The sequence below is a fragment of the Pygoscelis adeliae genome, unplaced genomic scaffold (assembly GCF_000699105.1).
Source record: "Pygoscelis adeliae isolate BGI_AS28 unplaced genomic scaffold, ASM69910v1 Scaffold316, whole genome shotgun sequence".
NCBI lineage: Eukaryota > Metazoa > Chordata > Aves > Sphenisciformes > Spheniscidae > Pygoscelis > Pygoscelis adeliae.
In genome coordinates, this window is record NW_008824905.1 from 270,890 (window position 1) to 295,951 (window position 25,062).

The following is a 25,062-nucleotide window of genomic DNA, read 5'->3' on the forward strand; positions in this document are numbered from 1 at the left end:
CCTGAGCCCACCCGGCGCAGGGGACCGCCCCACCCTGCTCCCTCCGCCTTCAGGCTCCTCCGCAGCCGCAGTACCCGTTCTGTTCCTTTTTCTCAATGAAAGAAGACCTGCCCGGTCTCAAGAGCGTACGTTCCTTTTTTTATTGGTCAAATAAAAAGCATTACATTTGAACTAATAAACAAAAAAAGTGTCTGAGGGGAAAAAAAAAAAAGCCTTCCTTGTGGGGAGTTGCAAACCCCCGCCCTGGGTTTCCTTTATCAAGCCTGACACAACGCAGGCAGCATGGAGCCCGCCATCCCCTGGCCACAGTTTGATGCTTCCAGTCAACAAAATGCAGGAAAGAAACTGTTCTTTTGACCCACGGGATTCATGGTTGGAACCAATACTGAGCACCATTTGGCAGTAGGATTATTTCAGAATAAGAATGCAAATAATGCTGAATAGCACTGCAGCATTCAGCAAAAAATTCTAGGAAAGGGCTCAAGGCCTTGCAGAAGGGCGGAAGGGCACTATTCCTCACTCACGCTAAGGGGCTGATAAAGTGTTTCCATCACTGCTCTGAGCAGTTGGTCAGTTACGTATCCCTTCTGTTACAAGCAGCTCTTCACAGAATGTATTTCAGGTAACGGAGACCAGCTGTATCAGACAGCTGGAAAAAGAAGCTTACTTGTATTTAGAGCATCACCTGAAGGCATGTGTATGGACAGCGGTGTGCACAAACCTTCCGGACACCTCAGAAATATCACACTATGTAAAAGGCAGTAGGTTTCTTTGGACCAGTTGTTTTTTCTTCTGGCTTTCACAGGCATATGTAACAAATACAAAATAGCACTTCTTCCATTCCAGCCTTAACAGCAGCCCGTTTAACTCATCCAGGAGCTTCCCCAGATCGGAGCTCTCAGGATAACAACTTAACAATAAAAAGGGTTGACTCCAAGTGACACAGCAAGGAAAAAACAAGCTTTCCTTCAGCCTTCCTCCATGCAGAATAATCGGCCGTAGAAGACGCTGGCCCTCACTTGTCCTGCACAAGCATACATTCGACTTGTAGATCTACCATAAACCACAGGGACACAAACTGTACGGGCATCCCGACTAGAGCTGTGTGTCACTGCTGACCAAGTCTTGCCTCACAGGACCCCTGCCCGAGGCTTCGCCTCCCGGTACTGCTCTTCACTCCAAGCACCTCTAAGTGAAGAAGGTGACAGCTCCTGACAACGACTGTAAGGAAATTCTCACTTAGGCTTTTCCAAATAAACCTTCACGGGGCAGTGACCCACTGTGGAGCAAGACACCATCTACTAGAACAAAGCCACTTATTCTGAAGTAAGCCTTCCTGTGGAGACGGTTTTCATCAGTTAAGCTCTGCTAAAAACTGCAAGTTGAGAGTCTCATTCTTGAGCTGACGCACACCGAGGATCTACGTTCTGAAATTACTTTTGCAGGCAAAGGAAGGAACCAGAGGAACAGAAGCTCTGGGAGCACTTGTGGAACACAACAGACCTTGCTGCATCAACCCCAGCTGTAAGAATAATTTTTAATAGATGCTGCAGCGTGATACATTTACCCCGTTTACTGGGCAAGTAGGGGAGTTCAGCGTGGAGATGACTCTTCATGTGCCAAAAGGCTGTTTTCTCAGGCGCTTTTTGCTGAAAAGCCTTTCACGGAAGAAAAATAGAAACTCTTAATATCTGGTTACAACTGATGTATGCCTTCTCAAAAAAAATCCGACACGCATTTGGAAAAAGCCCTCTGATAATGCCCTTTTTTTATAATGTACTTAAATTACACAAGTAGAAAAGTTATGCTTATTAATAGTTTAATGTATGAAGGAAACATCCAGATTTCTGAATATGAAGGTACATATCTCACATTAATTTAAGTCTACATAAAGTAGAGCCTCTATACTGACATATTGAAATTTACTTTCTGCTTAGCCATTTGTTATGTAAACAATTGTACATTTATTTGCCATTCTAAAACTTCAGGATCAAGTTTACATAATTTCGCTAATTTTCTGTGTTTGCTCAGAAGCAGTTTACAGTACTAAAACCAACCAGCCAAAGAACAGCTTCAACAGAAAGTTATGTCCAAAAAAAAAAAAAAAGAAAAAAAAAAAAAAAAGGCTACCTAATTGAAAACGAATATGAAGGTACATATCTCACATTAATTTAAGTCTACATAAAGTAGAGCCTCTATACTGACATATTGAAATTTACTTTCTGCTTAGCCATTTGTTATGTAAACAATTGTACATTTATTTGCCATTCTAAAACTTCAGGATCAAGTTTACATAATTTCGCTAATTTTCTGTGTTTGCTCAGAAGCAGTTTACAGTACTAAAACCAACCAGCCAAAGAACAGCTTCAACAGAAAGTTATGTCAAAAAAAAAAAAAAAGGAAAGAAAAGAATAAAGGCTAACTAAGTTGAAACGTATGATGGTGGGGAATGGGCGGTCACAATGTTCACAGAAAAAGGTCAGTTAGTAAGTTCTTCTGCAAAAAGCCTACACACTTCAGTCAAGCACATCAGTAGAATGATCTGGGAGCACATAAACTGTTTCTGCCATTTGTGTTTTCCTCTGCAAAAAAGGAATCTCAAGGCTAGCAAGTTGATCCCACTCAGCCAAGTTGGTTCATATGCACACTGTTCATGTGAGGTGTCCAAGTTCCAGTCCACACCTGAAAGAGAAAACTTCATTTAACACCATGCTTCGGGGCTGCTCAAAGCAATTCAGAAATCTAAATTACACTGCAGTGCTTACGGTTTTCACTGCACCCAAGTAAAGCCCAGCATCAGACAACACGGCAATCAATCATCAAACCACACCGAGTTCCTTTCAGGACTTGTTTTACACTGCTGCAATTCAGGTGAGAGGAGAGGAAAATGGGGATTTCATCTTTCTGCCTGTACTTTTTCACCTTGGGGTGAAGGCTCCATCTTCCTCTTCCTTTCTACTTAGGGCAAAAAAATGCTTTCACCCAGCCTGACTGCTTTCCTTCACAGCAAAATCAAAGAGAGAAATCCATGCTATTTACGCCCACTAGCTCCTCCATCATAGCTACACCGGTGTAATATGTATTTCACTGTTCCACAGGTAAAGTGTATCCCTTTAGACCCAGGGAAATAAGTATTCCCTCTGAACATGCCAGGTCTGCTGTCAAGGAGAATTAACAGGACTCTGTGCACAAAGATTTGCAAGGACAGCGCCTGGAGACCTCCAGCTTTCAGAGCTAGAGACTGTCTTTTCTCTTTACCTTAGAAAGTTCAGACAATCAAGAGCTCGATTTCTGGCACCTTGCATTGTTTTCCCCCAATGCACATCAACGCCCTCGGCTCTGGGGAAACCCAAGGATAATAAAGTAAAGCCTTCTCTGGGGGACAAAGTTCTCCCACTAAACCCAAAGTCACCTCACAGGGGTCACGAGCCACTTCAGAGCAATACATGAACTGTGGCCAACCAGCAGACCGCCTCTTCTTCTGCACACCTACGGTCTGCCAGAGCTGGGAGGTGCTATTTGCAGCTTGGGTAATTCCCAAGCAAATTACGTCCAGAAATACCTTTATTTAATAACAGTGTAACAGAGCTCACTGTATAATTAAAAATAAACACAGGATATAATATAACAAGAGCTACTGATGATGCATTATAATATCAGTTGCTGGCTGAGTACGAAGAACAAGAGGTTTAGGGGAACATAACATAATCCCTGTACCTCAATTACATTTAGTGGACAAGCCTATAACCCAGGCAAAATCAGAGCAATGGACAGAAGAGCTACTTGCTCCCTTCCTACGTCAACTCCTAACACAGTCAAGACATCACACCCTTCAGTGCCCAGAAACAATCCTTTACACCTAATGCTGTTTTCCCTCTTTGGGAAGGGAAAGCTTACGTAACGGCAAATAAATGGCTTTTCTCACAAAAGCAAATGGATTGTGTTTTCCCAAATGCAGAACTGCACAGGCAGAAACCATGATCATTTTGATTAAAATATACAGTGCAAAAGGATCTTTTCTACCCAGACTCCCTCCAACACATCATTAAAAAAGCTGATCTGCAGTAATTAACCAAGTGTCTACTTAGATTAAATAGGCAGCTTCTCCGAGCTCAGCTGGAAGCAAGCTTTCCAATTCTCAAGCACCAATACGTTCACAGAAGGAACTACAGCACGCTCCTTGGAACTGCATTAACTTAGAGGTGCCAATTCTTTCTCGGGACAACTTGCACTTATTTTTGGAGACATGACTAACGTTTAGAAGTTGTCAGTAAGCACGTACAGCACTCAGTGCTGTAGTGAGTAGGGGGGCTGCGTCAGCTCCTTAGAGACATGAGCAAAAATAAGAAACACTACGCTGTATTTTAACATCTAGGATCTTATCTTCACCACACTGTTTCTTAGGTTAAAGCAAAATTGCGAATATAAAAATTGAGAAATTACCGTCTGAGGCCCGTTATTTTCTGTGGAATTTGAAACCATCTTTATCAGCGAGTTCCAAGATGGGTCAGCAGCATGAGGCCCATTAAATATAGGGCCTCCAGTACCATCTGTGATGGGGGCTACAGGAGGAATCATTGCATTCCCATACACAGAAAAAGGCATACCCTTGGAGGGAGGAAAAAAGCAAGAATCAGTATGTATTCATGAACACTGCCACTACCGCGCATACAGAATGACAAAAGGGGATTTACGTTAAAGAAATTCTCCATCTTAAAGCAGCAATGAAAGGCCTGAATTGAAGGAAAACCTTTCTATGCATCTATTTATTACATCACGGACAAGTTATTTTTTATTAGATCTAGGCTTCTGCAATACTCTGAGGGCTAGTCAGCGTTTTAGCTTACGCACGCTCAGCTGCACAGTGAACGCTGCCTCCGTGTTGTTCATCTGCCTCACGCACCGACACGGAAATCGAGCGGTACCGCGCATGTCAAGTCCAAGGTGGTCATTACCCCGACTTTTGGGAAGTCCATGTATCCTGCAGGAACGGGCTGATGGAATGTACCGGAAGGCGTTACGATTCCCGTGCTGTCTCTCTCCATGGCTTGGTGCGAGAACACCCCTGGATCAGACATGGGCCTGTGGATCATGTGGCTCCCCATTCCGCTGTGACACCAGTCCACTTTATCTAACAAGACAGAGAACACAGCATTATACATGACACCCGCTAATCATCCGTTTTCCAGCCTAAATGTTTGTGCGCTGTAACACTTCTGAAAGTGGCATTTGCTCAGCTTGCAGTTCCTACGCATCCACCTGCATGAAAACTTAGGCGCACGTGGGATGGGGAGCATCAGAAACGGCACCTGCGCATAGAGTTGCTCCACGGCAGGAACACCGAGCCAGTGCAAGGAGTTTTGAACAGTTATATGCAACCAAAGCATCACCTCTGCAGTTTTCCTTCCTTTCAAAGGGAAACCTGGCATTTGTGCTAACTCTTCCTCCTCCAAAAACCTGAGTTCTTGTGCATTTGGTGCTGTGAAAGGGGTATGTATGCCGTGAAGGCTATTTGTTCCACTTCATTACCATTCTTTCATGAATTATTTAATGAACTAAGAGACGGAGAAGTACTTTTGAAAAGCAAAACGAGAAAATGACCAGCTAGAGATGTGTCCTCATATTCTAATTACATGAATTCATTAGAGGCAGCTTGGTATTGTTACTGCAGTTCAAACCTCAGACATTCAGAAAGCCAGTTTTTCAAAATAAAACATAAGGAAGTTATATTTAGAGGGGTGGAGAAGGAATACAGAAACATTTCTGAAGCCACCCTAATACTCATCAAGAGAAGAGCCGATCCCATTGTGAACTGAAAACCAAAATGTTGAAATAATTGAACAAAGTAGAAAGCAAGCAGCATTCCGACAGCAAAAACAGACAAAAAAGGCAACTATTACACCTAGACAATGCAAATAAAAATGAATTCCATTTCTAAAGCCTTAATGATGAACACCCTCTCACTACACAGATTGGGAAAAGACCATTAGCGAAGTAAAAAAAGGTTTGGATACATCCTACCTATTCTGTATTTGGTGGAAAAAAACAGGACAGTATACTCATCGTATGCAAAGCATGGGCACAGTCAGCCTATTAAAACCTGAAGTTGTTTGGACTGCTCAGTCAAGCAGTGGAACAGGTTGTTCAGAGAGGTTGAGCAGTTTCCATCCTTGGAGGCTTTCAAGATCAGACTGGATAAAGCCCTGAGCAACCCAGTTCGACCTCACAGAAAATCCCATTTTGCGCAGGAGGTTGCGATGACCTCCAGAGGTCCCATCCAATGTCATCTCATGATTCCCTACCCCTCATCCCAAGGAAAAAGACAAAAAAAAACAGAAAAACCCAACACAAACTGCCCCTCCTCCCCCCCCAATTCTCCAGTCTTCTATAAATTGCATCCAAGACTCCTGAAGTGTTTGTTGAGAAAAGCTGTCCCATCAGTAACTTAAGTTTTTAATGAAATCTGAAACATTGAACTCTGTGTGACTACAGGAGAGCCAAGAGCCTTGCGTTAGTAAAATGCAAGCGGCATGACCGGAAAGAACAAAGAAAACTCATAAGACCATAAACTGCACCATCTTCAGCACAAAAAGCTCCATCTTGGCTATGAATTGAAGTATTAACTCCTATTGTACCAAATCATCTGTTTATCAACAGAAGAAAATACACAGTTACCATGAGACACCTCTTCCTAAATCAAGTGATCCTCGCTCAGTTCACCCCTGCAAACCCTGTGCTTTCATTTTCCCTGTTACTTCTCGCTTTGAGTAACCAATCTTCACAGCCAGGGTGTTTCAGAACCCCTGAGGTTTTCTGAGACCTTGTTAAAACTCAGTTAAGTGGATAGGAGGACAAAGAGAAGTCCTTGCTCCAACTCCTTCGTAAAGAGCACTCCTACATTTTGAGGCACTCACTTCTGCATTGTCCTTCAGCTCCAAAAGCAAGTCAGGAAAACACCATATTGTGGTCAATCGCGAGCACAGGGACACCTATTAACACTACGTACCTTGACTGCCACCTATGCCTTCGAAGGACCAGATCCCACTATGTCCCACTGGAGCAGCTAAGTTGCTCCCGATAACAGATGGAGTAGAAGTTCCAGTTTGTCTAATACGTGCAGACCGTTCAGTCCCAATCGGAACAGGAACTTTTCTGTCCTGAGAAACATTACTGGGTTTTTCTGATCCCAAGGACACTGCTGAAGGGGTGGGAGATGGTGCTCTTACTCCAGAAGACACCGACTGAGCAGGAGATTCTGCAAGAAAAATCAACAAGAGCTCTTAGCAATGGCAGCCAGATCCTCTCAAGTCACCACAAACCTATCCTTTAATGTCAAGCCATACATCAAGCAAGTGAAAAGGGGTAGTTTGTTAATGCCAGAGTTATGCAGCAAACACTTTGGGATAATTTTAACAGTTTTACTGTCAGATCAGAGACACATTCACCATCGATTTAGTCTCTTACATAAAGTGATTATCATGCCCTGTCAGCTCAGCTACTGGACACACACTGCAACCGATCACAACAGACAGTTCAAAATCTTAGCTAAGCATTACTGTGTACCAGCAATAGAAGGTTTGAGGATTATACCCAAAAGTATAGCGGAAATAAACCCGTGTTGTTGTTGGGTTGGGTTTGTTTCTTCTTGTCTGTTTGGGTTTTTTTTTCCATTTTGTTTGGGTTTGGTTTTTTTTTTTTAATCCCAGTTTGTTTGCTGTGGGGTTTTTGGTGAGTTTTGTTTGTTGTTATTTTTGCCAGTGAAACAGACTAACTTGTTCCCTGAAGAAGCCAGCACTCAACAGTTGGTTTTCTGTCCAAAAAACTCCACTAATACATGGCAAAACTGCAGGGGCCAAACGGAGAGGAAGGTACCAGAACTTGCCCTAAGTATTTTCTCCTGGAATACATTATGCAGTTCTGTTTTAAGAACATCAGAAAAACTAAGCTATCGCCACTGTTGAGCTAGCTTTAGTAAAACGTCGTTAAATGGTTTACACAACTCACACTTGGAATACTACCTTCACAAACCAAAAACCCAACCTTTTCTTTGCAAGATGTCTCAAAAAATGTCATATATGTTAACAGGCCAAAGTTAATTGCAGCAAGAATAAGGAACTCCGCAAGAGCATGACCTTAGCTGTTAAAAAAAAACCCCACGCTAGAGATCAGAACTTGCACAAGAAAAATTTTTCTCAAAATCTGTGATTGCATAAAGGTTTAAAACGTATCTAAAACCCTGAAGTTAAAAATGAACAAAACCAGAAAAGCCTACCTACACAGGCAGTGCATGAAGCCACTTTATTTGTACAATAGCTTCTGAACTAGTTTCCCGCTGACTAGAACTCACCATTTGATGCTGATGAACATGGAGGCAATAAACTAAGTGGGGAAAAATGCTGCCTGTTAAAATTAGCAGCTGCAGGTGCTCCGCCAAGAGGTGTCCCAGGCGCGTACATCTGACCTCCCGAAAGGTTTGAGGCAAAATTACCCAGGTGTGTAGAAGAAGGTGTTACAGAAGCATAGGGTGAATCCATACTGACAATACCTGTGAGAGAAATGGGCACAAATGACTCCCAGTACTCCAAGATCTCTGTCAAGAGGCCACCCATATTATGGAAATAATAAAGAAAGAAGGAAAACTTTTATCCAATCAATTGTTGGGGGTGCGATAGGGGATTGTTATTATTTTCCAAAGAGAACCGGGAGTCTTAAGCTTCATACTCCGCAAGTCTTGACAGTATGTGGCAGTTGTGCTGTATATATAAAACAAGAACATTCTTACGTTGTCATGCAGGTATCCTGAACACAAATAATTAAGGTAAATAATACATGTTATGATACAACTGGACATCAGAAAAGTAACTGAGCATTTTATTAACCTATACTTTAAGTTCTGTAAGTTTATAAAGTATGATTTTTGTACCAAGAACACTGAAAATACTACTAAATATTTGAAGACTTTCCCCATTCATTTTTTATTTTACAGAATGATGTCTATATATACCATGATCAACACTGAAGTGGTTTTTTCCAACCCAGGGGTACATTTTCACTCATTTAGGAAAACGGTATTTTGTTAAGACCAAATGGCACCACTTAGCCGAGGTATTAAAACCACAAGAATTACTACCCCCCTAATATTCTCCTAAATGAAGAAAGGGAAAAATAGCATCTTAAGATTTTAAGTTTCAAAAACTATTAAGGAAGCTTGTTACCACCTAACTGCTGGGGCACCTGCATCTTTCTCCTACTCATAGAGCACGTGACAGAGGACTTACATTTGTAGTTTTAGTTAGAAAAAAAATAATCCCTTCACCAGTGACAGGCGGAAGAATCAAGAAGCACAGCACCTGCCGCCCCTGCATCATCCACTATCAAGATCCAACTTGTATTTTTTCCTCAAATTCTTCAGGCTCACAGGGGCTACTTTGCTATGACCTAACGTAACACTCCCTGACTCTACACACACCTCCAACTTCATCTACTGTGCCCGCAGCCTTCCACGAGAGAAATCCCTGAGGTAACAGCAGGACCGTGGTTAGAGCACTGCTTTTACTCAGGAACCGACAGGCATACTCAAGTGATGCACTGCGTACGAGTGTGCCGAAGTCAAAACACGAAGTATATTAAGTTGACAAAATTCACAGAGCGTGCCTCAAAAGGTACTCAACACCACGACATTCACTAAACATGAAAAAACTAGCTGTTATATCTCTCGATTCATAAACAAAGCTACATAAATAACTCACAGGTCTTAACTAAAACAGACACAGATAGTACAAACTGTGTGTGTACTTTCTGGAAGCTACAGAACAAGTTCTGTGGCAATCCCTCGGCCTCTGGCTGTGCAGAAGGCTAAACGTCTCGCTGCAAAATTCAGGAAGTCAATAAAATTAAGTTTTGTGATCGAATTTAGCAGTTAGGAGAACTCACCTCCTATTAGAAGTTCACATCAAAACAGATTTTTTTTTATCATACTAACACTTTGAAGATGACGCGCATTTTTCTGCAGCCTCAGGACAAGAAGCAAGTAATCACAAACTAGAATAGTTATTAGCTGGTGATAGGGAAGGGAGGTGGAAACAACAGTCAAGTGTTTTATTAGCTCAGCTATCGCAGAAGAGTAGACTGGAATGGCAAAAAGAATGTCTCAGCTCGACTTTTATCAAGTTCATCAGCTGCAAAATAGTTATTAGATTTGACAGGTGGCGCTTAAAAGGAAGGTGAACTTAACTTTGCTTACAGAAACAACAATAAACTCTATTATAGCACCCTTCCGTTGCAAGGCAGACAGTGATTTACTATAAGTGACTGCGAAAGCAGAGGCAGAAAGTATTACGTGTTCAAAATGCAAACATGCAGCAGTTACTCTTTAAGCGTATTGTTAAGGTATGAACACAAATCACAGACTTACCTGAGGGACTTGGAGCTGGCCTCTGTAACGGTGGCCTAAAACCTGGGGCTTTGGAAGTATCAGACTGATGTAAAGGATCTGAATTTGGCAAAAATGAAGATTTTCCTGATAGCATAGATTCTGGTGTTGTCTGAGATGAAACAACGGAACCACCCCAGAAGGCATGAGCAGACGTAGGACTGTTTTCAAACAACGTGCTGAAGGGCCCAAATGGTAAAGTAGCACTGAAATTGTTACCCATAGACTTGTTTGCTGGATGGGCTGAATTCTGAGAAGCACTTTGTGTACTTAAGGTAGAAGGAAGCTGCACTGAAGAAGGAACGCTGTGGGGCCTTTTGATGTGATTAACGTTGAGGACTGCGACAGAAGAATTTTGCACAGGAGCTGGATTCTTATGGACGCTACCGGTTCCATGGACAGGCGGTCTAATGGCCGGGGTTTCCATCTTAGCTGCAGGCTGAGAAGACCCTATTGATGTCTGAGACATGGGATAGGTCATCGGGGCATTTGTTGGACCTGCCACAGCAGCAGATGAGCTTGTCGCTGCTAAATTTGGAGGCACAACCATTCGAGGATCTGGTGCAGGAACCTGAGGTTGCTGAAGAGGGGGTCTCGCCTCTTGCAGAGGAGCTCCCGGAGGCTGCTGATGAGCAGGGTGCACAGACGAGCTGCCGGTACCAGAACTGGGCTGCCTACTGCTGGTCGAGCTGTTTGTTTCCACCGCTGGCGGACTACCCGCTTCCGGATCAGACGAAGGTGCACCTTTATTCGGAGAGGTTGCTGTGCAGTCGGAAGGACTGCTTCTGGAAACACCTGCTGGCTGCGCAGGAGGAGAAGGAGATGAGGGGGAAGATGCAGGGTAGTGTTCTTTGGCAGTAGGAATTGGATACGTGGCATTCGTAGGCGCTGTGCTCGTGTTACTCGCCGTGGTCGTCACTGTGGTCGTTGTGGCGTTTGATGTCTTCACGACCGTGACGAAAAGCTGTCTTCTGACCGAAGGTGAACTCGGACTGCCGTTTGCAGAACCAGGCACAGTAGAAGCCACTGAACTTGTTGTAGCTGTTGGACTAGTTGTCAAAGAACTTGCTGGATTCACCTGAGAACCGCTGCTGTTCTGACTGTTATGGCGAGGCACCATGTGAGGTTTCGGTGAGTTGGTAGCTCTTGCAGGGCTCAACGGCCTAACAGGAAACGGACCCCATGTGGACTGAGCTGGCGGGAAAGTACCTCCAAAGTGTGTCATGGGCAACCGAGGCGGACGGATTTGCTGGAAAGTCTGAGCAGCGAGTAAAGCGTGTGCAAACTGCGGAGGAGGATATGCTAATGGAAGAGAAACTTGGAAACCAGGCCGCACGTTATTCACTGGGTTCTTAATGGTTTTGTGAGTGGATGCTGAAGAAATTGCAGGCACGGTGAGTGCGGAGGCAGTCTGAGATGTCGACGAAGCAGCTACGGTGGTCACTTTAATGCCCACGAGAGAACTGTTAGCAGCTGTAGTGGTGGCAGGTGTCGATGACCCTATTTTGGAGTTTGCAGCTGAACTTTTCAAACGGTTCTTTGGAATAAGTTCATCGATTTCCTTATCTGGATCCTTAATCAGAGCATTGATCAGCTGCGTGGCCTGTCTTGTCGATTCTGTGCCACCCCTATAAAAAGCAAGGAAGGAAGGGAAAAGCAAAAGTGCATCTAAAGCATTTACAGACATCACAGTGAAGTACCTCCGACACACGATCCAGCCTGTCTTCCATCATGCTAACACAGACAGAAAAATAACTCTCTATCTGAAGACCGAGCGTGGCATGTTCTGGCTGCTGACAATTATTTAAGAAGCTCAAGGTGAAAACCCTAACTCCCAAAAAACCCAAACAGTTAAAACATTTACTTCCCTACATATTTAGCCATGTCTAAACAAGCCTAAACACAGAATCTTAACACTTCTGTTCCACCTTATTTCACAAGTCATCTTTTGTACAAAACGAGGTGGTACCAATTGGCAGTTGTTCTCCATTTCCCCACCCTACCCGTCTCCCCTGTCTCAAAGCCATCTTTCAAGGGACAATGAGGTCAAGCCTTTTCATTTTTCTATACAGCAGAGTTCTACAATGAAAAACTCCCCACAGGAACGAGCAAATCAAGCAGCCTGCTTACCTTATCGTTATTATTCTATCTCCAGTTTTATCCTTCTGTTTGTCAATGTCTATGTGCGCTCCTGTGCACTCACGTATCGCGTTGATGTTACATCCTCCTCTGCCAATGACTCTGGAAATTACGGTTGATGGAACAGAAACCTTCTTGGATCTATACGAATAAGAAAACAATATTAACCAGGAAACGCTTCCATGGCATGAAGCAGCGGGCAGGTTGGTCTTAATGTTATAATACACGATTCAACCTAAGTAGCAGTAATTTTGTGAAATCGATTAGGTCCGCTAAGAAGAAGGTCATTCAGTAACCCCAGAGTGGGCTACGCTAGATAAAACGTTCTGAAAAAGGACATCAACAAGGGGGAGTTAAGGCAATGTTTTGCTTACCTTCTCACAACTTCCTTCCATCCTTCCTCCCTTTTCTGACCACGTTTAGGACTAGCAATGGTTAGCTTTCCATTTGGAGAAGAAAGGGGAGAAGGACCAGATTTTGTGCAAGTAGACAAGGAATTACTCGTCACTTCACTAATTACTTCAGACAACCTTTAAAAGAAACGAAATGCTGTCATTATGCAGTCAAAAAAAAGGCAGAATGACTGGCATTTTACCCATTCTCCAGTGCCCCCCAACCCATTTTTCTCTTCTGGCACAAAAGCACTATCTTATTAAGAAGTTGCTTGAATTGAGATGCTTACGTGCGAAAATACCCCAACAATTCCCCAATTCCCGATCCACAACGATGTTTCTTGCTTCAGAACCTATTACTAAGTTCAAGTTCATATTGCAACAACGTTTATACTCCTTATACACGCTAGAGCAAGGACACGCTGCCTCATCCGCTTCCTAACAACTGATTTCAGAACGCAAGTCCACAAAGACAAGGGCGCAGCATTCAAATGTAGCGCAACAACCACCTTAAAATGGCGCGCATGGTCACAGCTACTTACTTTATGGATGATTTGCCAGTAACTGCTTTCCTCTCATCCTTTGGACAGGTGACAAGAACCGATGGTTGCTTTTTGTTGCTCTGTGTGTTAGTAACGGCTGTGGAAGAATGATTGTCGCTTTTGTGGCTGCTGTTGCTATTGCTGCTTTCATCGCTACAGCTGGAAATCCTCATATTGTCACTATCACCGCTTTCACTAGTACTGCTGCTCTTAGATTCACCGTTCACTTTTTCTGGTTGGCTATAGGAAATTGGGAGTTGATCATCAAATATAATCTGAACGTTATCAGGGGTTACTTTGTTTTTCCTGTTTTTCCTTTTGGAGCTCGTTGTGGTGATGGTATTATTCCTCTTCCCATGGGAGCCTGCTAATGTTGTCCAAGTTGCAGATATACCTATGGTGGTTGTAGTGGTAGCACTAGGAGGCTCCATGGGGACCTCTGGATCATCTGATGAAAGAGTGAAAAAACGGCACTAGTTTAGCTGGCCTGATGAAGCTTGTGTGGTTTTGTTTTCCAAGTCACACCTGTCCTATCCAATGACTCATGACTAACTTCACAAGACTCCGTGAAACATGCAGAACCACTAACTCCGCAGACATCTGTAAAACTATTATTCATGTCATACCGTGGAGCCTCTCCCCTTGTTTATGCCAACTTACATAGAATTTCATTCTTTTCTTGGAACAAGTGCAGTAGCAATTTAACAAATGCAAAATTGAATTCAGGCACGGAAAGACAGAGACAAGCGATTAGGCAACATAAACAAGCATATGAAACAACAGAAGAAACCTGTCACATGTCTTCCCTTTCAGCATATAAGTGAGGGAACAGTCAGTGAAAACCATTTCTCAGTACACCACATGAAACTCATTGCCACAAGATACAGAAGAGCCAGGTTTCGATGGGTAAGAAGAGAATGATACGTATTTGGAATTTCCATGTTGCCAGTTTTTTCAGCTAATCGTTATTATCATTCCCTTTATAAGCTAAAAAAAAATTTAATTGACCTGGTTTTAAGTATTGGGACCTGGAAGAAAAAAAAAGAAAAGCCAACAACATCCCCATAGTAAAGTTAACCCGTAACTCACTGAAGCCATCACGCCAATCTACAGGCTTAACAGAAAAGGTAAACAAAAGGAAAGCTCAGCAGGTCATAAGAAAGCTTGTATTCAAGTTTTGACAAGAAAAGCAATTTTTAATACTGGGAATGAAATCAAGGCCACGTTTCAAAAATAAGGCAAATATTTTAAATCACCTTCAGCTTTTAGCTTCTCTTTCTCCTGAGCAGCTTGAAGTTCAAAATTCTCTTTATTTTTAGCTTCTATTTCTTCTAGTTTTCGTCTTTGTTCTTCTTTCTTCTTCCTCCTTTTCTCCTTTCTTTTCTCTCTTTTGGCAGCCAAAGCCAGTCTCCTGCTTTCTTCCCTTAGCTACCAGTCAAGCACACGGAACAGTATTACAGTATGTCCCATGCATTTCAAGAAATGCAAATGCTTTCTCTTTCCTGGGAAGCTGAACTTGTATTTTAGACTAACATATTTACAAAATAGAAGCCAAATTCTCTATGATCCATATTTTTACATGTTTACTTCTTCCAAACAGATTGTTCACTCATGTTAGCAGAAGGTTAATGTAGAAACAGAGGACAGACACCATACAGACTTAAGTCAGAGTTTTCCAAGATGCATTTTCAGGATTCTTTGTGTAACCTTGTGTGTCTCAGGAGGACAGTCCAAACAACACCCATCTCCCTTTCAAACATTAGAACATGAAACGGTTTCAGCTACCTTGAAGATCAAGTGTGCGCTCATTTGACACTATACTTGTACTTCGATTTTTCCATTAGATTTCTACTACAGTGCTCTGGTTTCTAGTAACATTATTAGTGTATTTTTTTTATTTCTTAAGACACAAAACAGGCTTTAGACCTAAAATCCACAGCAACGTGACTGAAAAGTGCCCGTCTACCATGCACTTGACAAGGAATTTTACTCAGAAATCCTTCTTTTGGTACAATGTTATTTCAGAAGAAATAGTTATATCGGAGTTTCTTGATCCAATTTCTCTGAATAACAGTCAAAGTAAAATTCAAAGATTACCTGGAACAACAAGGTGCTCAGCTCTAGACATACCGATTAGGGTAATTACACATACTCCTATACTTTAATACATACTTTCACCGATCTTATAATCTTGAAGGAACGTGAAATTGGAATTTTAGCAAATAAGTATTCACAGCTCCAAACTCTTTCAACTTGCCTTCTCCAAGTCCAGTTCCTCTAAAAGAATGCTTGCGTTTTTGTTGGCTTCAGCAGCCTGTCTATCTTTGGCTTGAACAATTGATTCCATACAAAGGTGGCACTTCTTCAGCATCTCCTAAGGCGACAAAGTACATCAAACCTCTGTTTGAGAAAGTAACACTGCATGCGTTGGAAGGTATTATCTCAAGCTTACACTTGTAATTTAATAACTGCTGCGTTACTTGCACAGGAGTTTAAGGGAGAACTTTAAATTCCCTCCTGTAAGTTCCTTTTCATGCTCAACCTTGCAAACTGATATTCCAGCCACAGCTGTGACATGCAATCAACAACCTATGTCTCGGTGTGCTATAAACGGTACAAAGAGTTCATAACCTACGCCTATTAGCTAGACAAAAAAAATTTTATGAAGTCTAAGGCAAAGGGTCTGAAAGGTGAAACAACTGCAGCAATAAAAATGTATCATAAAGCAAGGCTTGTTTTTTTTGTTCAACGCTTGGCAAATAGGTGAATATTATAGTACAACTCAAACCTATATTGGCTTCATAGCGGTGCAAGTGTTTAAACGCATAAGGTGCCTAGCATCATGGAAGCGGACAGTAGTCGCAGCCACTGGCAATAAAACACATGCTGACTTAAACATCAGCACCTCTTCAGCCTCAACATGCTCATCGCAACTCGATGCCCAGAAAGAAGACAACTCAATTGCACCGCAGCGGATCAGTGAAGAGAGAAGCATGACGACCGTATTTCTGCACCGCTTGCTATTCTCTTTTCTCTTACTACAAAATAGTTTTTGCCCTGTTAATCCGGACCAAAGATAAACCAAATAAAACCGAAGCTCCACACGGAAGAGCAGCCGTCCACTTAATATGCTATAAGAAACCACTTCACTGCCAATTACGTTTTCTATCTTTTGTAGTAGAAACTTATTCTACAAGATTGTGAGACTTCCTTCTTAAGCTCACACACACTCTGAGCACAAGTTCATTCTGTTACCTGCACCCCACTGCAAAAGCCATCATAAATTCAGTACAAACTGGCTCAACAGGGAGGAATGCACAGAGTGAGTTAATGACTAGGAGAACACTCGAAAATAAGCACGAATAATAAATAACACCACCTTTACTACTATTATGATGGCACTAAGGCACACAAAAAGTTACTGTGGCTGCGGGTTCCCATTTTTTGCTATGTTTTTTCTGAACAATTCCAAAGGGACTCATCATTTGGCTGAAGTCTGGCGTACCAGGAAGCTGAAGACCATTCACAACATCGACTCTAAAGCTGAGTCACAGCACGACTTCTTCTCAAATATTTTCTTTCTTACAACCTTACCTTATCAGTAATTGTTGCTATATATCTCATGCATTCCGAGTCTGATGGAAACTGGTTTACTTCTTTCACTAAGTAGCGCACCACTTTTACATGACCCTGAAAAAGAAATTTCAAGGACAACATTTTATTTTGCTTCTGGTTTGCTAAAAAACACTTTAGTCCAAGCACTCATTGCAAAATATTTATTTTCAACTCCTTGAAACGATGCTCTTCACACTTAGTTTTTTGTTTTTTTTTTTTTAATTCTTTATCACCTCCTAAACTAGCGTTGCACGTTTCTTCACATTTATGATGGAAGAGAAAGCAAGCAACCTGTTGTCAGGTCGCTCTTACTCCAGCCATAAGTTCACATACCTCCGCCTTTTATTTTGGTAGTTTTCAAATGCCCAGCTCTGGCAACTTAACAGTTGCAGGCTCCTACAGCCATTTGCAATTTTTCAAGTACTGCAGCACTTGAACTACACTCCCCTGCTAACAACAATTATCTCTAGAGTCAAACTGGGCTAAATCGCACTTTTTTTTTTTTTGCACAAGTGCTCACCCTCTCTCGCATAAGAAACCAAACCAATTTCCCCCCAGTTCTATCACATATTCCCTCTCTCCATACAAACACACTGCAATTTTCACCTCTCAGACCCATGAGGGTCAGCCTCAATAAAGTGCCTGTAAAGCACATTTCTACTAGAATTTAACACAGATATTACACAGGTGACACACATACCTATTTTTGAAGATACAGTGTCAAGTATTAAAATTAGTTGACACATTTTTTTCAACATGTAGTTTGTCAGCTACGTTCTATTTATACCAACTGTGTAGGGATGATCGAGACAATACTAGCTAAGACCAAAGCTGAACTTCATATTCTACCTTTCGAAAGGCTGCCATAAGAGGAGTTATTTTCCTGTTATCAGCAGCATCCACATCAGCTCCAGCTTGAACTAGCAACTGGACAACATCTAGATGCCCTCCATTTGCTGCCAGCCACAACGGAGTATTCCCCTTCTTGTTACGCACGTCAATGTGAGCTCCTCTACAAAAACAAACACATTCGATCAAAACTCTGGACCAGATTTTCATTTCATGTATCAACTGGACATGCAACACAAGAACAATAGGGCAAAACGCAATACTCATTTTTACATCAAACACATGCATTCACAGACTGCTTCAGCTTCCAAAATTGTATTTTTGTTTCTTCTGATGCTGTCAAGAGCCTCAACTCAGCCTAAAAACATTTTTAATACTCTAAATCGTGCTGTTTGTCAGCTATCTCTGAAGCTTCTTTAATTACTTCAGTAACTCCCATCCATCAGTACAGTGTATTCTTCGTTAGCTTACTCAGAACAACTTAAGACATTTCAAGTGCAAGCCAACAACCAGTGCAACTACTTGGAAAAAGACACATCCAAAAAGCTACTCGGGAAACATAATGACACTGAATGCGCATCGTGATCAATCAAAAAAAAAAAAAGAAATCATTTAGACGTATGTTTTGAGCACATCATCTGTTGTTTAAGAACTTAACACTACCATCTAAAATGGCTGTGTGTCATGATTATGAGTACCATGTATTTAAAGTTTACAAGAAACTCTATTTCTAACATTCATGATTCCGTGAGATTGGAAAAACAGAATTAGTCCATTTGGGCAAAAGCAGGCACTCTAACGCCGAAGAGAAGGTCCTTTGATCGCCTTTGATAAATAAAAATACATAGTAACGGTTAACAGCCACAGAGCTTTTCCCATTTCCTACCCTGTAGTCTATTCTGGGAAATATTATTGCGTATTGGGAAAGATTAGCCTAAGTAAGGCCATATTGATGTTTTTCCTCAAGCAGCACACTTGCAAATACAGTACCTGCTAATGAGAAGCTCACAGAATTTGTAGTGCCCTTTGTCTGCTGCAATGGTTAAAGCTGTATCTCTTGAGGAAGGTACTGGAGGAGCATTTACATCTGCACCTTTGTCCAGCAGAACTCTGCCCACTTCTGCATATCCACCAGAAGCTGCTTCCATTAACGGTGTAAGACCAGTCTAAGACAAGCAAGCAGGAAAAATCAGCAGTTAGTTGGGGGTGGCAAGTTTTACTTGAGAGTCAGGATTTATTTAAACTTCCACAACATATTTCTAGTTCTGGTGCACAGATTCCAATTGCTACCTGGCCAATTTTGTAACAGCTTAACGACATTTTGAAGGTGAGCTCATCTTCAGCTGGCTTCAGAAGAGCTTTCACTGAGCAGCACAGCGCGCAGGAGCCCTCTGCATTCCGCAGTGCTAAGAAGGATTCAAAGCCCACTGCTGTCCGTTTCTCAAAACTAACCCGACCAACCTTCAACAGATGAGGATCACCAACATTACGTCCCATGAAGTGCCAATGTTAGGATACAGATGATGCAAATCACATTTTCTACCTTCAGTTACGAGATCCTACATAGCAACATCCAGAAAGCACCTGGCTAAGTCAAGGGGACACATAACTTTAGCAAGAAAAACACCTAGCAGCAACCAGCAGGTCCTTTTGAGCTCCTCTGTGGCAGCCATTAAGTACAGCGGAAGAGGAGAACAGAATGCCACATTTGTAGGAGGTCTTCCCCCCCCCCTGTATTCTAGCCATTTTTCTAGCGAACAGCCTTTCCTCCCATTTAAAGCATTGGGGTCAACTGAGAGACTCTCAAGCACACACATCCCCTTTCAATTCTGCATCACCACCGTCGATATAAGCAGCTGGCCAGACAGAAGATATTAGACCATGAGCATACCTAGGCCAAGATTCTAGCTATTTTCAAATACATTAAAACATTCTATTTTTATTAAGTTAATGGATTACTATTCTTATGCTAGTAAGCACCCGAAGATGAATTAAGGCTTCGAAACAAACACTTTATTTTTGATGAACTGTATAACCACCAAAATACTACCCCTCAAGTGCAGCCATTCTTTTTCTTCACAATATATAGTTCATTTCAGTTAACCAAACTAGAGAAGTTAACCTGCACAAAAGGCAAGAAAATCAGATAAGCACAGAGAAGCGACGACTCACAAGCATCTCTTTTTGGAGACTTATTCAGCTATTTGCTCCTTACCTTAGCTCTGTGTTCCACATTAGCTTTTCTATCAAGCAGCAGGCTAACCACTTCAGTTCTCCCTTGGAAACAAGCCAGAGTCAGCGCTGTATTCCTGTTGGTCTCTATCTGGGCATTTATATCAGAGCCCATGTCCAGTAATAGCTTGACAGCAGCAGTGTGCCCATTCATGGCTGCCAACATTAAGGGAGAAATGCCCAATTTGCTACCAGTTCTGAAAGAGGAAAAAAGAAAAACCAAGAAACTCTTTAAATCGTAATCCCATTTCTGAAATGACTTTAACAGAACTAGTGAAGGCAGACTACTTATCCAAGACCAAAAAATCAGCTACACAGCAACTATTACTGAAACTACAAAAGGTTCTCCATAGTAGCGTTGCCTAGGACAAGTACTTCTACTTAGAGATACTACGCATGTTACCTTTTAATTGCTGTAAATTTAAAGGCATCTCTTATGAGGAGCGTTAACTTTTACTTGAACCTTTCATTTGACTTGTGCAGTGCACGGCTGAGCTATTTTCTACGTCCTAATGGATGCGAAAGCATTACATACATGCATACACACACAGAAAAAGCTTTCATTAAATTACACAGGGAAAACGAAGGGATAACACACACGCGCGCGCGCACACACACACACTTTCTTCATGTAACCCAGAACTGATTTCAATCCATCAGGCCAACCAGAGCAAAAAAAGATTTCCATCTTTGACAAAGACGACTGATTGTGTGATATAGGAAACAAAATACATAGAGAGATATGGAAGTTAAAAGAGCATTAGAAAAGCACAGTCAAAACCTTTCGTTTCTAACTGAAGAGGAAAGAAGCCTACTACAAATTAAACAATACAGTGGTTGTGATCATTTAAGAATAAAAAGATTTAGCTCCAAGTAGTTGGCAAGTTGTCAAGAAATCCTTCCGGAAAGGGTAAAAACTCAGAACGCTACAAAAACCATGAGAGAAGGGGTGAAAAGGGAACTTGCCTGGAATTTATTTCTGCCCCAGCATTTAGCAGAATCTTGATAATGTTCACATAGCCACCAGAAGCGGCGAGGCTTAAAGGTGTGTAATCAGAAACATTCCTGTGCTCTTTATTTGCCCCTCGAGCTAGCAGCAACTCCACCACCTGCAGTGTTTTAAGAAACAACATAACATCTGGTTTTCTCCCAAACTTGCAATCTATCCACGGCGAATGTTTTGGAAGCCTAAATATACCATTGACATCTTCCAACAGTAAGACAGCGATTTTACTCAGTTGCTTCCCTATACTCCTCGCCTCCATGAATAGATGAGGCTGCAACTATGTTCCCAAAGCCACTGTAAAACTTCCTTTAAAAATCAATCATGATCACTCATTAGCATGCTTAAACCATTCATACCGAATTGTCTAACATAGCAAGAAAAATTGCGATCTTGGCATGATTATTTCAGCTGTCTTCAAAGACTGCAAAAACCAGAGATTGTTTGAATACAGTATACAAAGTATATATACCTCCCCCATTTTAATGCTCAGTTCACTATCAAGTTAAACACTCATCCTCAAATCGAAGCTGCGGAGCAAACAAGAAAGCAGTTGCATGCTTTTATCTTACGTTCTCTATTTACACCACTAAATTGACCGGTGCATAGATTGTACACAGAAGTCTCATGCAAGAGCCCTCAGAAAAATTAACATTTGCATCCCTTGCTGGTTTGCTCTGTACATTAACAAAAAACAACACAAATACTTCTTACGTTATTCCTTCCTTACAGATTCATGTACAACCCAAACAATTCGCACCTTCCCATATTCTACAGGAAGCTTACATTCTGTGGTGAAGTTTCTGCAGAAGACTTGACAAGAAACTAAACTGTCTAGCAACTTAAAATCAAAATGAACGCTGAGGTGAAAACCCACTGTGTCATCTCCAGTGCAACGTTTAATCGCTCCACTTTCAGCTTTTAAGCATAAAACATGTTTAGATTAGGCCTGCAGAACTGAAGCCAAGGGCTTTTCAGCAAGAGTATTTTCCCTTGAAATCACAGGACAAACTTACTGCCGAATACAAAAATTGGGGCGGGAGGGCATCCCGACATCTCTACTGCCCAAAGCCCAGCGTTTTCCCACCTTCTTTCCCAGAAAACATGCAAGGAAACATGATGCATTCCTCTAGGAAATACTGTTTGAGAAACACAGATCAAGCCACTCTCTAAAAAAGTAAGCGTAAATTCACCTTTGCTGTATGAGGTTGCTGTCCACAAAGGCTGCTACGAGACACTGAAAAAAGCAGGCCTTTCCCTTCACCAGGGAGCATGTGATTGTCATTGCAGCTAATCCCCCCCCCCATGTCTGAAATCTTCCAGGTGGCACTAAAAACAGGCCAGAAGAGCTACAAGTTTTCAGTAAGATTTTGTCCAGGGAGGTAATCACCTTTTAAATGCCACAGTATCACTGTTAAGACAACCTGCGGAAGTGGGAAAGCTATCTCGAACCTCATTAATTTCTAGATGGCCATAGACAGAGGCAAGTGATCCTGCACCAGAATATATAGCTTCCACCGTGGCTTTTGCAATCCAAATATTAGAAGCATTAACAGAATTATACACTTAAGATTTCTAACAACCATTAGAAAAAAAAAACCGCAGATTTCATAATTCAGTCACAGAATACAGTATTTCACATAACATTAAAAAAACCTTCCCCTACATTTACTTTTGACCAATCATTTGAAAAGTGTTTTTTGTGTTTTTAGTCGGAGACACTGGAGTCATCTGCAGTACTCCAATACCCTATGGCCTATACAGAATCCATTAGAAAACCCTCTGGGCTCATATAGGGAGCTGATTCATGTCTCACTCCAGCTTCTCAACAAGAACAGTCATTGCATTCACTTTCATATCTACATCTAATTACGCTAGTAAAAGCCCCATAACGAGCCACTAATGATTACAGTCATGAGGTTGTCCGCACAGCACTGGTCCATCTTATAAAAATAAAAAAGGCAATTTATATCAGACATGCTGCAATACGTAACTTAAAAATGTGAAGCTCGTTGCATCCTTTTTAAAAAAACACCATCCTGAAACAGAGTATGGTGAATTAAGTTACTGTAACTTCTCTGGAAGATTGCTGTATTACACTGACACAATATGTAATCTACACACTGCTTTTGAAGACTTAAGTTTTACTTCACCTCTTGTCTCCCTCCTGAACAAGCCAAAGACAAGGGAGTGTCCTTGGTTCTCTCAGACTGGGCTTCAATATCAGCTCCATTATCCAGTAAGATTTCAACAACACCCACGTGGCCAGCTGTAGCAGCCAGAATAAGCGGAGTAAACCCTGGAATGAAAAAGGGTGTTTGAAGAGTCCACATCCATAGCTTATGTTCAAGTGACATACATTAAACTGCCAGAAAAGCAAGCCTAAAATCTTCACATGAAGACTATGCTTATTTTGTATTTATTTAGTGCGATCCACTGGAAAACCAGAGAGAGTCTGTACTGCCATAGGGAGATACCTACCTTTCTTGTCCCTGTGTTCAATATTAGCTCCTCTCTCTAGCAGTGTTTGTACTAGTTCTTCGTGGCCACCAGCACAAGCAAGTGTCAATGCTGTGTCATGATTACTCTCAGTCTAAAAGAAACAGACATCATACACACAGCAAGATGAACATTTCCTTTTTCAAGTACAACTCCTGTTATATTGCTTATTAGCCCAAGTACAACTCTATCTGTGATACAATAAAAAGCTTCTATAAGCTTAAGACATGTCTACTGATTACCTCACATTTATCTTTTGAGTTCAAGTTCGTAATAAGATTCTACTTCTCAAGTCAGCTCTGTTGAGAGATTTGAGAACAATTCCTGACGAGAACCGAGATTCTTCAAGAACCAAGATTTCATCTGTGCTTTGCTAACTAGATTGACTTCTTTACCCACTGCTTGGCTGTGACCTTTAGATGGTATAATGAAGATAAGAAGTGTTATCTTCAATTCTTAACCCTCCAGTCAAACCCAGGGGGGAAAACTTGCCCATCTCACCTCTACCGTTGCTGAAGCCTCTGAACAGAAGAAATCAGCTACAGTGAGTCCACAAATCACAGTAAACGAAAAGAAAGAAACAACTGAAAAGATACAGAAGTCTTTGAGCTTACGCTCTGCTTTTAAGTTTTTTCCCCTTTAGAGCCCTCATACGCTGTCTCCAGGTGAGCTTTTCAAGTGATAGACAGTTCTCGGTAACAGCACAGAGCCCTTATCAACCTTGATTCTGCCTATTAAACACTTGCAATGAAACAACGTGCATTTTATTTCTCAGTGTTGCCAGGGCCCATGTACGTGACCACCATCCTATTTGAAAGAGCAACCGGGAAACTCAGAGGATTGCTGGCACTGTTAGTTACAGCATAGGGACCGACCAAAATGACAACAAACAACAACAAATACCAAAACAACAAAACCACCCAAAACCCACAAACACATACACGCATTTCTAAGCTACTACAACAATGTAGTTTTACTTTACTCTATTATGAGCCAGGGTAGTTGGCAACTTAACGTAACGTTGACCTGCGCTGGTGTGTACCAGCTAACAACGAGGCCCGTCAGGTTATGGCAAGAGCTCCTGGACATGGTCGCAGCAGAAACCAAAGCCAAGCGCCACGAGCACCTGAAGCAGCCAAGACTGGCTTTCCAGAGGTTTCTCTCCCTTTTTCCACAACTATCTCATGCCTTTCCTCTTCTCCACAATGCCCACATCTTAGCCGTGTTGTGTATAGTCTAGAACTACGCACATACATATGCTAGGTAGTATAGGTATGCTTTTTTTTTTTTGATGGCCAGCTAACTGCAAGTCAACATAAAGTTGCCCTTTTTCAAAATTCCTGTCAATACAGAAATGCC

At 41.8% G+C, this 25,062-nt stretch overlaps 1 protein-coding gene across 1 annotated transcript in view; it reads right to left on the reverse strand.

The window, feature by feature from the left end:
- Positions 1–2,233: 2,233 nt before the first annotated feature.
- ANKRD17 (ankyrin repeat domain 17) overlaps positions 2,234–25,062 on the reverse strand; it is a 55,703-nt gene continuing 32,874 nt past the window's right edge. The window contains exons 18-35 of the mRNA XM_009324895.1: positions 23,686–23,797; positions 23,358–23,503; positions 21,168–21,310; positions 20,185–20,398; positions 18,960–19,135; positions 17,970–18,132; positions 17,100–17,195; positions 15,763–15,879; positions 14,762–14,933; positions 13,506–13,953; positions 12,946–13,101; positions 12,563–12,712; positions 10,415–12,060; positions 8,348–8,545; positions 7,007–7,255; positions 4,956–5,131; positions 4,444–4,608; positions 2,234–2,682 (exon numbers count right to left, since the gene is read on the reverse strand). Coding sequence (XP_009323170.1) covers positions 2,623–2,682; positions 4,444–4,608; positions 4,956–5,131; positions 7,007–7,255; positions 8,348–8,545; positions 10,415–12,060; positions 12,563–12,712; positions 12,946–13,101; positions 13,506–13,953; positions 14,762–14,933; positions 15,763–15,879; positions 17,100–17,195; positions 17,970–18,132; positions 18,960–19,135; positions 20,185–20,398; positions 21,168–21,310; positions 23,358–23,503; positions 23,686–23,797 — 4,587 coding nt within the window. The 3' untranslated portion in view covers positions 2,234–2,622. The remainder of the gene's footprint in view (positions 2,683–4,443; positions 4,609–4,955; positions 5,132–7,006; positions 7,256–8,347; positions 8,546–10,414; positions 12,061–12,562; positions 12,713–12,945; positions 13,102–13,505; positions 13,954–14,761; positions 14,934–15,762; positions 15,880–17,099; positions 17,196–17,969; positions 18,133–18,959; positions 19,136–20,184; positions 20,399–21,167; positions 21,311–23,357; positions 23,504–23,685; positions 23,798–25,062) is intronic.